Raw genomic sequence first — 14,899 nt, 5'->3', positions numbered from 1 at the left:
GCAATGGCAGATCACAGCTTTCACACCCCCCAGTCACACCAATGGAGACTGACGGGTTATTCGCTACTTCCGCATAAAAAAAAGCGATAATAATAAAAAAAAAATAGCATGTTAGCTAAGTTTTGTTTTCTCTCTCTCTCTCTCTCTCTCTCTCTCTCTCTCTCTCTCTCTCTCTCTCTCTCTCTCTCTCTCTCTCTCTCTCTCTCTCTCTCTCTCTCTCTCTCTCTCTCTCTCTCTCTCTCTCTCTCTCTCACGTGCAGCACTCGTCAATACTAGTCGTTAAAACACTTATACGTCTGTGTGGATGAGGAGGAGCCATTACATTTACTGTCCTGTATATTTCACTTCAGGATACCTAGTCATCACAAGCAACTTCGTAAGGGATCACAAGCATTTTTTCTTTTTTTCGTTCTTCCATTTTGTTCTTTTGTGTCCCTTTCAATGGCCTCAGGTTTCGGTGGGGAGAAACCTTCACCAATCTTATTTTAGATTACGTAATGTAGCCTACCTCAGATAGCTTCATAAAGGGACCTCAAAAAGTCTGCTGTTGTTTGTTCTTCACTTGCATTGCTTTGTGTTCCTTTATATGGCTCGTGTTCTCAAAAGTTTCTGCGTCTTACCTCGGCAACTTCTAACAGTCTTTAGTGGAAATAGCTGGGGTTTTCAAAGATGTTTTTCACGACTGCAGTGATAGTTTAACACGGAAACACGGAACCTGCGATCTGTATCATCAAATGGAAAGAAATACCCCTGGAAACTCGAAAAACCATCTCTATAGCCTTTCGAAAAATAATCCTGACGTGAGCACAGTGTTTCAGAATACCCTGCAATGTCGTTCTCGTCGTGTAAGGAAGACACACATGCAGCCGGTGTCACCATAGAAACGACGATAATATCCCATACAAGCAACCATCCTACCTTGTATCCCCACGGGCCCTTGCCGATGGTTCCCACGCGTGCTGAGGGCCGGCAGGCAGGGACTAGGCAGGTTACGCGAGGAGGGATAGAGAAGGATGGCGGGAGGTGGAGTGGCGACCGTGCGGCGTCCACCTTTCCTTCCACCGCATCCTTCTCCACTTATTCTCGGTGTGGTACTGGGGGACTGGTATTTGGTGGACCCTGTGCTGCGGTGATACGGGGGTGTGGGTGAGGGTGGGAGGGAGCAGCACGTGGGAGAATCGATTCATACGTATTTCTTTTTATACATGAACCACACAACACGTCCTCTAAATAGTAATGAGTGGCCAAACCATGGTATACAAGTGTATGGAGAGAGAGAGAGAGAGGAGAGAGAGAGAGAGAGAGAGAGAGAGAGAGAGAGAGAGAGAGAGAGAGAGAGAGAGAGTTTTAAAAAGCTTTCAAGTCAATTACAGTAATCTTCGTAGAGTTAATCGGCTTCAGAATGCTCAAGTGTGTGTGTGTGTGTGTGTGTGTGTGAGAGAGAGAGAGAGAGAGAGAGAGAGAGAGTGTGAGAGAGAGAGAGAGAGAGAGAGAGAGAGAGAGAGAGCATGAAAACAAATGAACGAATGAATAAATAAGTGAATGAACAAGCAAACGAAATTATATCGCTGGAATTGAATTAACATCCCAAGGGTCGATGCATTGCTTCAGGTCAGGTTGCGTGACAAGGAAACATAAAAAAAATAAAACGAAAAAATAAAGAGGAAAAACGCAAGGAAACACCCCCTTCCCCTCACACACACACACACACACACACACACACACACACACACACGACGGCTGATAGTGTTGTGCCGTTTTAGGAAGGAACTTTTCAACGTCCGTCCCCGAAATAATTCAATAGGTTATCGGAGAGAGAGTCGATCCCAGAGAGGAGTATTGATAGTACGTCTTTTGCTTCGTACTTTCTTGACGCGGTGGAGGCTGTAAGATAATTGAGAAACGCAGCACACTTCAATACAAATAAAATAAAGCTCCGTTATGAAACCAGGAAGGGAAGAATAAGAGTCAGGGGATTAAGATAAAGTAAATGGAGATGATTAAATGAGAGAAGAAAGGGGTAAAAAGGAGGAAAAGGGAGGCATGGATGGGGAGTAGACAAGTTGAATAGAAGTAGTAGTAAAAAGAAAAAAAAATCCCGTTATTAAAAAGAAAAAGAAAAGGAAAGCGAGAGAAGCTATGTAAAGTGAATGGAGGGGAAAGGAAAGAGTAAAAGGAGAGAAAGGGAGACAGTGGCTTAGAGAATAGTGAGGCCAAATAGAAGATATAGAAGTGAATATGTAAGGAAAAGAAAAGGGATACAGAATAATGATGAATAGAGAGGACGAATAGAATAGGAAGAAGGTGAGATATATGGAAGAGAACAGGGAGGCATGATAGGGGGAATAAAGAATAAAGAAGACGAATAGAAGTAAAAGTGAATATAGAAAGAAGAAGGGAGAAGAATTATGAATCGTGAGCACGAATAAAAGATGAAGTTAATAATTAAATATTGAATGATAAAAAAAAGTCTAGTTCACGAAAATTCCTCAATGCTTCCTTTAAAAAAACCTGTCAAGTCGCCAGCGTGAGAAAGACAAATGAAGGTATTGAGGGAAGGTATCGGGTTTCCTTGCCTCTGTGTCGTTGTCCTCGAGTAACCCACTGAGGAACTTACATAATAGCAGTAGAATGTTAGGCAGCAGGCCTCTCTCTCTCTCTCTCTCTCTCTCTCTCTCTCTCTCTCTCTCTCTCTCTCTCTCTCTCTCCCTTCCTCTCTCCCATCGCCCCCACAAGCCCTCCATCATTCAATACCTGTCTCTAGGGAGCTGATTGTGTTCACGCACCAACCATTCATGCAGGAGTGATCGCTACCCCCTCTCACTCTCTCTCTCTCTCTCTCTCTCTCTCTCTCTCCTCTCTCTCTCTCTTCTCTCTCTCTCTCTCCTCCTCTCTCTCTCTCTCTCTCTCTTCTTTCTCTCTCTCTCTCGAACATTAAGAAAACTGAGTATCTTGAAGTGTGTATTACGTTAAAATAAGAACACAAAGAAAGAACAAACATCATTATTTATATATATTAGTTTTTCCCTTACGAGGATGTTTATAATAAGCTGCTGCATCTAAAGTAAAAGATACAAGAAGGTAAATGTGAAGCTTGGTCTCATTTGATATGGAAGTAATTAAGTGTATTGTTTCTGTTGTTCCTACTGGCATAAGGAAGTCTCTGTTTGGCGGCGCCTGTTTGCTTTCTAAGGTGTCAGCAGGTAACTGAGTATCTGTCGTGACGCCTTGCCATCAGATGTCAGGCGAGCAAGGCATAACCTACTTCCTACTCATACATTAGGAAGGAAGACCCTACAGCCGTGACATTCTTTCTTAGTCTTATCTGTACTCTCTCTCTCTCTCTCTCTCTCTCTCTCTCTCTCTCTCTCTCTCTCTCTCTCTCTCTCTCTCTCTCTCTCTCTCTCTCTCTCCATGAACTTACCCTACTTCTGAAAACAACTCTCGTCCACAAGTCCACATGAACGCCACCCCGCCCTCCCCATCCCCCTCATCTCTTCTACACCCCCTTCCTCCCTGCCACGGTGCTCTCTCCCCCAACCGGTCCCCGCAGCCCCCCCTCACCCCACTGCAGTACTTCTTGCCTCACCGCCCACTATTTCTTGGAACCGCACTCCGTAATGCTTGCTATCTGTCCTAAAAGTTTCCCATTATCCCTGGAGCGAGTCAGTTCACCCCGCCAGCTATTATCCATCCTTGCGGCGGTTATCTGGATTCACACTCAGCCATCGATAGAAAGTTAAGTGATTCAGGATTGCGGGATCACGGCCGCTGAGATCCCCCCTGTAGATCCTCTTCGTCCCTCGCCACTCGCCAGCCCAGGGCCAGGCTCAGTGTGCCAGGAGCAGCGGGAAGGGGAGGTGCCCCGCCGTCCTCTCCGATATTCTCGCTGAGGCTCCTCCTCCAAGTCGGTGACGTCATGTTCACAACGTTTTCAATCCATACCAAAATAGTGCTTACTCGAGTCCTTTAGGCACAGCGTGTGAATGTGGATTAACGTGTGTGGAGTGTGTAATCAATGCGGGAGTAATGGAGGTGTGCATTAAAGGTAAAAGTCTGGTGGAAGGATGTGTGTGTGCCGAGCCTTCCTCTCGCCGGCACGCCTAGTCCTGGGATGGTGGTGTGGAGGGTCAGGGAGCGACGCCGTGATGGGCTGTGTCACGATACACACCAGCAAGACCTGGCCCACCAACACCGTAATCAACCGATAACAACAACAATAACAATGACAAAGATCAACAACAGTAATAGCAGCGGCAGCGGCAGAAGCTACAACACACCAGTAACAGCAAATAACAACAGTGGCTAAAGCAGAACACACACACACACACACACACACACACACACTAATCCCCCTCGGCGCCTGGTCCAGCGGCGACCTTTCCACCGGCAATACAGCACAAGGCATTCATGCAGCATCAACACGCTCGGCTGGGCTTTTCATCACTAAACGATATGAATCCACCGGGCTTACCACGTGCATACCACCTTCCTCCCTCCCTCCCTCACGCTCGTATGAAGAAACGAACTAAATAATAAGAACACAGTGATAATTCTCCAAATTAGTGAGCGGAATAAAGGACGAGATGATGTATTTCAGAAACTTAAGGCAAAAGTGTGAATAGATATAAGATTTTTCAAGGAGGAAAAGAGAAAAGGCTTTGTTAGGGTATATTAAACGGTTTAACTAGGAGAATAAACGTTCCGAGAGCAAACATTGGAAGGAAGCGAGGGTAAAGCAGTCAAGGAACGCCATTATAAATCACAGTAAATCAATAAGGGTACTGTAAATATTTCACAATGGGGTTTAGTCACTGTTTTACGATCTCCCGGGCGCTCTTCGCTTCATTGAGATGGAAAGAGTTGTTTGTGTGTGTGTGTGTGTGTGTGTGTGTGTGTGTGTGTGTGTGTGTGTGTGTGTGTGAGGCTGGAATGGGGAAAAAGGGAGAGACAGGGAGAAAGTTAGAAAGATAAGGGATGAAAGGAAGGAGAAAGCGAGGGAAAAAAAGAGTGGGAAGTAGGTGAAGAATTTTAAGAAAATTTAGGTAAGTAGGGGACAAAGAGATGAAGGAAGGAGAGGAAATTATGAAGGTAGCGAAGGGAGGGAAGAAATGGGAGAGGAGAGAGGGAGAAATGGATTGAAAGGGAAATGAGGAGGGAGGAGGAAGCTATGCGGGTTCGCATGTTAAAGGTGAGATATCTCAGCACCACTAGGGGAAAGAGACAGGGCCACAGGAGAGAGAGAGAGAGAGAGAGAGAGAGAGAGAGAGAGAGAGAGAGAGAGAGAGAGAGAGAGAGAGAGACGCACACGCAAGAGCGACAAAAGGTTAAATGTGGCTCGTTTTGATATCCAGCATGGCATTGTGTGTGTGCGTGTGTGTGTATGTGAGAGAGAGAGAGAGAGAGAGAGAGAGGAGAGAGAGAGAGAGAGAGAGAGAGAGAGAGAGAGAGAGAGAGAGAGAGAGAGAGAGAGAGAGAGAGAGAGAGAGAGAGAATACATTAGAGTGGGATGGGATATGTTCCCTTATTTTTTGTGAGAGTCAAGTGAAAGTCGCCTGATGTATTACATTTTTTTTTAACAGCCGCTGTGTGTGTGTGTGTGTGTGTGTGTGTGTGTGTGTGTGTGTGTGTGTGTGGGCGCGCACTCGCTCTACAAGAAAAGGCACGGTGCCAGGTACGAACGACCTTGGAGTTACGAGTATAAAGTGAGACACAAAGCAAAGCGAAATATTTTCAACCGTCAAGTTCATCTCGTCCTCGTCCTTGCCCTTAACCCTGAGCTGTGCAGGTCTTGGGAGGAAGAAGACTGCCCTGAATAGAAGGACACGGGAAGCTGTGCAGGATGTTGCCGCATGACGACAGATGATAGAGACATTCAAGTTGCCTCAGATGTGCTGGTGTGTCGAGAATCCCACACCTACAGCAGGAAGATGTGGTAGCAAGTCCCCCACATCCCACACCTGATACCCGTCCACACCTGCCGTCCATACCTTGTGATACTGACCTGTGATAATGGGTGACCTCATCCGCCACCATGAGAGTGTGGCGGGCCTCGTGGGTCACCCTCTGCGGCAGCCTGCACCGCCCCGGCATCGATGTGGACCTCCGGGCGGGAGAGGTAAACACAGACTAAGGCGCCGGATTGTCCCTCGTCTGCTGCCGCTTGCAATCAGCACCGCCCGACGCACCTGTCTTTACTCAGCACCGCCGCACCTATATTAATCAGCATCTGTCTTACTCAGCACCTGTGTAATCGTCGGCACTATTCTCTTTCAGCTTAGTTAGTCAGCACCTGTATATATGACAGCACCGCCGTAAATATATCACTTAGTACCTCTCTGTATTAGCACCTGTCTTCATCAGCACCCGTACTCGTCACTTAGCTTTTATCTTAGCACAGCAGTATATATATTTTTTTCCAATAAGTACTCCACCCTCAGCACTCTTAGCTCAGCACTTAGCAATGCAGCACTTTTTTACTCATCACCTGTACCTCAGCACCCTCAGCATCTGTACCTTACTCATCACCTGTGTAAGGCAGCACTTATCCTTGAACCGCGCCTGCACCGCCCCATCTGCTCCAACACCTGTCATAGTAAACTCCTTCATAATATTCAGCTCACACCTGTCGTATTGGGTTCTACCTCACCTGTTTGGGGGCGAGGTTTCCTACCTGTCACGTAACACCCCGCCCCAGCCTTCACTATTGCAACGTAAACCTGATCGTTCAATTTGCTAAAAAGAAACAGCTTCAGTGACTCGAGAGAAGACGGACTGATGGTGATTACATGTCACTTACGCAACTCAGAGGACTTGTATTGTAGTCACATTGGTTAGAAATTATATGTAGTAAACATTACTAATATCGTAACACTTTACTAATATCGTGAGGTTGTAGCAAAGTATAAAACACACACGCACACACACACACACACACACACACACACACACACACACACACACACCACACACACACACACACACACACACACACCTGTGGACCATCTGTAGGGGAAAAAAACACGCACAAAAGATATTCATCAAAGTTCAACGCACTATCATTATAATATACATGCGTGTCCCAGACTTTGATTGCTGAAATATTACCAAGGTTTTGAAACATTATTGAGGGCAATGCTCGGTACAACGTAAGGATATTTTAGGTACTGTATTTTCACACTATTTATTTAAACACGAGTAGATGACAGACCATCGGAATGAAAAGTGATTGAAATGTGATCCCGTTGTGTGCCATTCCGCGATTAATCAAATACACTGAAAAATCGAACTCTACTTATTACCAAGGATATCGCTAATATAGTAATGATTATAGTTCCTGCATTATTATCATTACAACACCAACAACAAGAACAACTACTACTACTATTACCACTACTATTACTACTACTACCACCACTACTACTACTACCACCACCACCACCACCACCAGTCTCTCAACTCTGATTCAAACTCCCTAAACGGTGTCTTCCTTCCTCGCTCGCTCCAGCATGCACTACAAAACAGGAATAATACCCTCTTGACACACTTTTCTACCCTACACACTGTGCGGCGCCATATGACCTCGGTGTTGTTGCGCATTTCATGAACCAATCACTCTTTGCTCACCTTCCACAGACGTTTCAGTTCCAAATGTCAACACAGGTGTATCTTTGTTCCAAGGAAGTGATTAGGTACGTTTGCAGCATTTTTCCAGCGTGGTTTGTCTTGTTCTCTTTGTACGTCTTTCAGCTCATTGGGTCAGAATGTCAAGTATGTCTCTTCTCCTTTAATCTCTTCACTATTACTGAAAGCTTCCAAATGTCATGCAGTCACAAGTTGCGAGTCAGAATAGAGTAATTAAAGATATAATTATAGCGGACGAGTAACAAGAAATGACTTTTAATCTTTCCTTATAAAATAATACCACCGTTGAGTCAGTGCAACTCATTAGTGATATCCACAATAAAATGAAGTCGATGTCGTGGAAATGAAGGATTGAAACTTACAATGCACAAGGAACAATCATCCTTATGAGTTCCTGCAAAAAAAGTAATAGAGTTTCCCACAAGAAAAGGCCCTTCAGGGAGTGGATAGTTGAATAATATAACCATGAACTCCCATGGCATGTATATAAACACCTGGAGGGAAAGATTTACGTCAGGAAGATTAATTCACCTCCCACTAATTGCTCGTCTCAAAATATGTAACATGATCACTTCTTACGTAACTCTTTCCTGTGACACTGAGTTTTTCTGTATTAATTCTTTTTCCCTTCGTCTTGTATTCTATTTTTCACTTGCACATACGCAGGCACTGGTTTACTGTCCTGTTTTAACTTGCTTTAGTGTTTACGATGCGCCGCGTGTCCGTGTATGGCGGGAAACTCAGGTGAGGCAGAGGCGGTGTTGTCACGTCCATTACTGAGCGCTGTACTGATGATGCTTGGTGGTAGTAGGAAGCCTTATTGTTCCATTGTTTTCTCTCTCTCTCTCTCTCTCTCTCTCTCTCTCTCTCTCTCTCTCTCTCTCTCTCTCTCTCTCTCTCTCTCTCTCTCTCTTCCTCCTCCTCCTCCTCCTCCTCCTCCTCCTCCTCCTCTTACCACTACCACTACTACTACCACTACTACTACTACTACTACTACTAATACTACTACTACTACTACTACTACTACTACTACTACATTATCAACAAAAATAACAACTACTATTTCTATAACTCTCTCTCTCTCTCTCTCTCTCTCTCTCTCTCTCTCTCTCTCTCTCTCTCTCTCTCTCTCTCTCTCTCTCTCTCTCTGGATTACCTAACACCAACATTTATAGGGACTGGATGGCCCCTTTATTATCTCAGTCACCCGCGGCAAGTCATCCAGCGGCGCCAGTAAGGAAGGATGGCTTACTTGTGCTCCTTCTTCCGTGGATTTCACAAGTGTCTGTCTCGCACTGTATGGGTGACACCTTTCCGCAACGCAGCACTTTACCCAACACGACACCGACCGAGCTATGTCATTCATCTTAATGTCTTGTTTTGCGGTTGTTGTTGTTGCTTTCTTTCTTACGTGCTCACGAATCGCAGTGTCATGGTTTTAAGTCAAGATTTGATATGGTTTTGTATGCAGTGTCTTGTTAATTTAGGTCAGTTCATCGTAAATATAAGGGAAAGATGAATAGGAAATGGAACAGATGAAAAAAAAAATATGTTTGTCGTGTGAATATGTATGGGAAAATAGGAGGAGGAGGAGGAGGAAGAGGAGGAGGAGGAGGAGCAGAAGGTTTATGTATTAATAGCAGGCGACATGTGAACTTGTTTTTGCCTCGGCGCTCGGAGGTAATCTGTCCACCAATCAGTCACCATCATCACACATCACACTCACTAAAATAATTACCGAATTTTTTTCAGCCCATTTTCTACACGCAGTATCATCGTCCTGTGCGCTACATCACCTGATTAGCTTTCTTAAGGTAGATAGATATGCATAGTGCACATCTGTATCTCCCCATTACGTTGAGTACCGTAGGTGCATATGTATTATCTGCTTATAGAGGTTCTGTAGCACTCTGTATCACATTCTTGTAGGTGTCTGTATATCTGTTGTTATGTGTACACTCAGCGCACAGTATGGAGGTTACTTAAGTACACCGTAGAAGCTGCTTGTGTGTGTGTGTGTGTGTGTGTGTGTGTGACCGGGTTGTTAATTATGCGCCGCTGTAATGTGACACGAGTGATAATAGTCGGGCACATGAAGTAACGAAAAGAAAGTAATGATTAAGGAAAACTTTTTGACATTAGACAAAACAAGCATACATACAATGACATTTTTCTCGGCGATAATATGTACAAAAAGTATTACGAATCACAAATATTATCTTTATTTTCCTCACTTGTGTGACCTTCACATATATGTGTATGACTTTTCAGACTTTTTTTTTTTTCATTTTTTCAACGATCAAACCTTTTTTTTTTCCTCGTCATCCCGCTCATCCTTCTTTCCTCTGGCTTCCCCGCACTGCCATCACACACACATATAGACTGACCTTGCACCTTTCTATATGAGCAGGTTTTCATTTTGCCTTATTTATGTACTGTTTATTATAGAGCTCGCGAATATACTCATGCCAGCCAGCAAATATTTTAGCTGTCAGCTGTTCCTCTGCGTATCGGTCAGTGAGATTAAAAAGAAAAAAAATAAATAAATAAATAAATAAATAATAATAATAATAATAATAATAATAATAACAATAATAATAATAATAATAATAATAATAATAATAATGTGTCATGGGGATATAAATGTAACATATTACTCACCCCTGGTCACTGTTAACTAGTACTTACTTCTCTGTTGAAGGTAAAATCACTCGTGGTGAGCTTCCTTGGTTTTCAGGTGAATGTCACAGGTGAACGTTATGGAAATATATATATTTAGATATTCACATGTGCGTCTTTGTCGAGGTAGTCTTTACCGCCGCCTGTAACTGACTGGCGGCGCCGCTCAGAGTCGCTTGGTGTTTCACAATGCTGACACCTGAAATATTTGTTGGTTGGTCGCACTCACAAGTATATGAATATATTTATGGTTATAGCTCTCCAATTATATCAATAAGACAAGTCAAATCCTACTCATAGGAAAGAATAATACATGCCGAAGTGCATAACTGAGAGAGATGTCAAGAACAATCAGGCAGTATGATGCAGGTGATATTGATTTTTTATCACCGAAAATAAATTGCCCATGGAAAGTTCCATGTTGTGTGAGGCAGGGTGGCGTGATCGTGCAAGCTCTCCCATATCCGTTCACAAACACACACACACACACACACACACACACACACACACACACACACACACACACACACACACACACACACACACACACACACCCACACACACACACACACACACACACACACACACACACACACACACACACACACACACACACAGTCATGCTGCTATTTAAGAAAAATTATTATACATCTAATCCCTGTACAATGTACATGATTACTGAACACTGCCACATTCAGCCGCACGGATGAAAAGCCGATTACCAACACTGTCAATCCCATGTATTAATTCTGTTATTATTTTTGCTTTCCTAACACATCTCCTTCTGCATACCTGTCCATCCATCTCACCTGTGGCTTCACTACATGCTAACAAGCTGATCCTGTAGAAGGAAAGCCTATTACCAACATTCCTTATTTGTGTGCCCGTCCAGTGTTCTCCCGCGGCGTGAGGGTGAGGGATGCAGCATCAGGGGCTGGCTGCCGACCACCACACTGAAACACTTATCACTTAGGACTCATCTTAGTACTGCACTGGAAGGAGAAATAAGTCCTTACGTTGTCATGCTGCATTTGTTTTCGTAGTTGTGGCAGTTTGTTTGAAGTGTTTTTATTTCATGTATCTCTTTACTGAACCTTATTATGCTCTCTCTCTCTCTCTCTCTCTCTCTCTCTCTCTCTCTCTCTCTCTCTCTCTCTCTCTCTCTCTCTCTCTCTCTCTCTCTCTCTCTCTCTCTCTCTCTCTCTCTCTAATACTTCATCTCTTCCATCACTACAACACCATCTCTTACACACATCCTTCAAACTCTCGTTCTCTTACCTCATCCTCATCGTTTTCTTCAAGATCTTCGTTTTCTTAATTCTTCCCCTTCAAGCCCCCTCCATCTTCACAACCTCCTCCCCTCCTGACACCCACGTCCCCATCCCCCCCTGACAACTCATCCCCACAGTACCACACCTACCATCCCCTTAATTTCACAACACCACGTCGCGCCTCTGACCACCCGTCTTCCCCTAACAGAACATGTCCATCTTGGTGTCATCGCTCACCATTGCGACGCAGATGGCGTTGTCGCACGTCATCCGCGGCCGCCTCAGCGAGATGCTTGAGAATGAGATGCTGAAGGGCTGTTTACTGGAGCTGATCGCCGCCGCTGAAATGTGTGGCACTTGCTTCGAGCTCATTATCAGTGAGTCGTGGTTCCGTAAGGTGTAGGTTGGACGAGTGAAGTGGAAGGTGTGAAGTGGAAGATGTTAAGAGTGAAGGTAAGGTGTTTAAGTGTTGCTGGAAGGTGTATCTTTAAGGAGTGAAGTGGAAGGTGTTGATGGAAAGATGTCAGGGTAAGTTAAGGAGTTAGAGTGTTGGTGGGAAGGTGTTAGTGAGGGAAGAAGGCGTTTAGGTGGAGCTGGAAAGTGTTAGGTGAGGCAAGATGGTTTTTAAGTAAAGCTGGGAGGTGTTAGGGTGACGATGGATGGTGTTTAGGTGAAGCGTGAATGTGTTAGGTGAAGGGAGGTGGTGTGGCGAAGCGCTGTGTCACGGGAGAGTTTAAAGAAGGAAAGAATGACCCATTTTTATGAGTGTAGCCAGTAATTTTCCTTATTCGCTATTTTTAATTTCTTTACTGCTCATTTTGCTTTGTAGCTTGTGTTATTCAATACGATGAATTACTAAAGTATTGTTGAAGCCAAGTCACTGAATAGGCAGATGTCCAGTCAACAGGTGAGATAAGGTATGAAGACTGTTCTCCTTACATGATTGACTTGCATCTTTCCCTGCCTCGCCCCCAGTCGCTGATAATTACGGCGTGTGGGCGTACGGCGTGTATCTCTTCCTCATGACCATCTGGTGGGGCCAGTCGTGGGGCTCGGCCACCGCCTGCCCCTACAGCCTGCTGGAGGAGTACGTGGAGCAGGGATCCAACCCAGTCCACGTGGTGCTCAAGATTATATCGCAGGTCATTGGCGGCCTAGTCTCCTTCAGGTGAGGGTTATTGTTAATGTTATTATTGTTGTTATTTGAGACATTATTCAGAAACCAAAGGTGAAGCTAAAAGGGAATAAACTCGTCTCATAAAACCTGTCTTTCTCATTTCCATTATTATTATTATTATTATTATTATTATTATTATTATTATTATTATTATTATTATTATTATTATTATTATTACTATTTTGTTGTTGTCGTTGCCGTTGTTATTGTTGATGTTGTTTCCTTCGATTCAGATGTGCTCTATCATGGTTTCTTTAACCTTTTCAATGATCCACAGGTGGGTGAAGCGGCTGTGGATGATGGAGCTGGCGGCCACGCACGTGGGGAGAGGCATCGATGACTGCTCGGCTGACCTGCAGGTGCCTGTAATATTTGGTTTCCTGATCGAGGCCCTGCTCACCTGCGCCTGTCGACTCTTCTCGAGAGCTCTGGGTGAACTCGAGCCCAAGTTTGCTTCTGCTATCGACTCCTTCTTTGCCACCTCCATGGTGATCCTCGGTAAGCGTCCGTGCCCTGCAGGAAGGGGGGTAAAGGTAGCGTTGTTTAGGCATTGGTGACTAATGTAGCGTTATTGCAAATAGTGGATGGTAAGCAGTAGTATAAATGAAGCCTAATAGAGATGGTTGTTGCAGCTTTCGACTATTCTGGCGGCTACTTCAACCCCGTGCTGGCGACGGGCCTTAAGTGGAACTGCCAGGGACACACCAACGCCGAGCACATCGTGGTTTACTGGGCCGGCTCCATCCTGGGCGCCATGCTGTCACTGCGGCTCTGGACCGCTCCCTCCGTCAAGTCCACCATTGTCACGCCCTTCAAGCCCAAGCAAGAGTGAACACGCACTGAAGAGAACGTTTCGCAAACTTTTCCTGCACGGGTTATGGTCGGCACACAGAAGACATACTGATCTACTTCTCTTTCAGGAAGAGGACCAGCAGCAAGTCCTTCCCCTTCTCAATACCTCCCACTGCTGCCCAGGTACTCCGCGGCGGCTGACCCTCTCAGGAGTCCCGCCTGGCTTAAGTCGTCGCAACAACTTGACAAACCAACACACACAAAGTAAACCCTTCGAATTAATCAATTTCCCTGCACAATATTTTCCTCAAGAATAAAACAGACTGAAGGCGTCGTCATCGCACATCCCTAACTGCCCACACGCACACACACGAATTTAGCAGATATTTTTAGTTTCCAAAGCACTACAATATAATTTGAATCTCCAGCTTACTGTCTTCCCTTTATTCGTTGTCTTACTCAAGTGCAGATCTGTTTAGGATGTAGAACCAAGTTTTTCAAAGCACTGCATGGAATTCGAATCTCAAGTCTCCTATCCTCTTTTTATATGCTCGTATCTTCCCAGAATATAGTTTTGTGTAGGATATAAAGCCAACCTCTCAGGGCAGGAATCGAGCAACATGTAGGGAGACGCCGTTCACCCAGCACAGCGGCACAAAGATCCTTGAGCGTATGTAGACAATATTCCCAGTTCCGTGGCCACCATCCCCAAGGCCACAGGATTCCCTCGACCGGAACAGTTATCACAGTGTTGACAGTTGACAGTAGGCAAAAAAAAAAAAAAAAAAACTTTCTTTTATTAATATGTGTGTGTGTGTGTGTGTGTGTGTGTGTGTGAGAGAGAGAGAGAGAGAGAGAGAGAGAGAGAGAGAGAGAGAGAGAGAGAGAGAGAGAGAGAGAGAGAGAGGTTTTTGCTTAGTTTAGTTCACCCTTTGCTCAATTATTGTTTATTGGACACCAGAAATGCAATGCTTCCTTCCGTGCCTTCTGTGAGTATAATGAAAAAATTCACATCACCGATGAAAGACAATAATTATTATTTTAAGGTTATTTATTGATGCTCTCGAGTTGGATAATTTTAAGCATTCTGTCAAAGTGAAAGTAATACATTTGTTTATCATTTCTATCCTGTTAAATAATTCTTAAGCTTTCTAATGAAAGTAATAAAAAAAATACTTATTTATTCTATGCTGTTGAATAATTATTAAGGTTTTGGTTTACTGAAAGTGATAAAACCACAAATTTACCCGCAAATATATTATGGAAAGATTGTATATATATCAGTATTGTTCAAAGTTTAACAGAATAGTAAAGATACGAAACACGATCGGTTTTA

General features: G+C 44.3%; 2 protein-coding genes across 8 annotated transcripts in view; one reads left to right on the top strand and one right to left on the bottom strand.

The window, feature by feature from the left end:
* LOC135103006 (aquaporin-11-like) overlaps positions 1 to 1,083 on the bottom strand; it is a 13,205-nt gene extending 12,122 nt beyond the window's left edge. Inside the window, exon 1 of the mRNA XM_064008835.1 lies at positions 919 to 1,083. The gene's annotated coding sequence lies outside the window, so the exon portion shown is untranslated. The remainder of the gene's footprint in view (positions 1 to 918) is intronic.
* The window catches only part of LOC135103007 (aquaporin-11-like), a 20,855-nt gene extending 5,965 nt beyond the window's left edge, over positions 1 to 14,890 (top strand). For 4 of the 7 annotated variants that reach the window (XM_064008843.1, XM_064008846.1, XM_064008841.1 and 1 more), the window contains exons 2-5: positions 11,803 to 11,971; positions 12,570 to 12,762; positions 13,049 to 13,269; positions 13,404 to 14,890. In XM_064008843.1, coding sequence (XP_063864913.1) covers positions 11,806 to 11,971; positions 12,570 to 12,762; positions 13,049 to 13,269; positions 13,404 to 13,603 — 780 coding nt within the window. In that variant the 5' untranslated portion in view covers positions 11,803 to 11,805 and the 3' untranslated portion in view covers positions 13,604 to 14,890. Of the gene's footprint in view, positions 1 to 3,832; positions 3,912 to 5,657; positions 6,119 to 11,802; positions 11,972 to 12,569; positions 12,763 to 13,048; positions 13,270 to 13,403 lie in introns of those variants that run through there. The other 3 variants (XM_064008844.1, XM_064008845.1, XM_064008840.1) reach the window with 3 other exon arrangements.
* The last annotated feature ends 9 nt before the right edge of the window (positions 14,891 to 14,899 follow it).

Source organism: Scylla paramamosain, chromosome 8 (assembly GCF_035594125.1).
Source record: "Scylla paramamosain isolate STU-SP2022 chromosome 8, ASM3559412v1, whole genome shotgun sequence".
NCBI lineage: Eukaryota > Metazoa > Arthropoda > Malacostraca > Decapoda > Portunidae > Scylla > Scylla paramamosain.
Note: the sequence above shows the minus strand (reverse complement) of the source record. Positions and strands in the feature narration are given on the sequence as shown.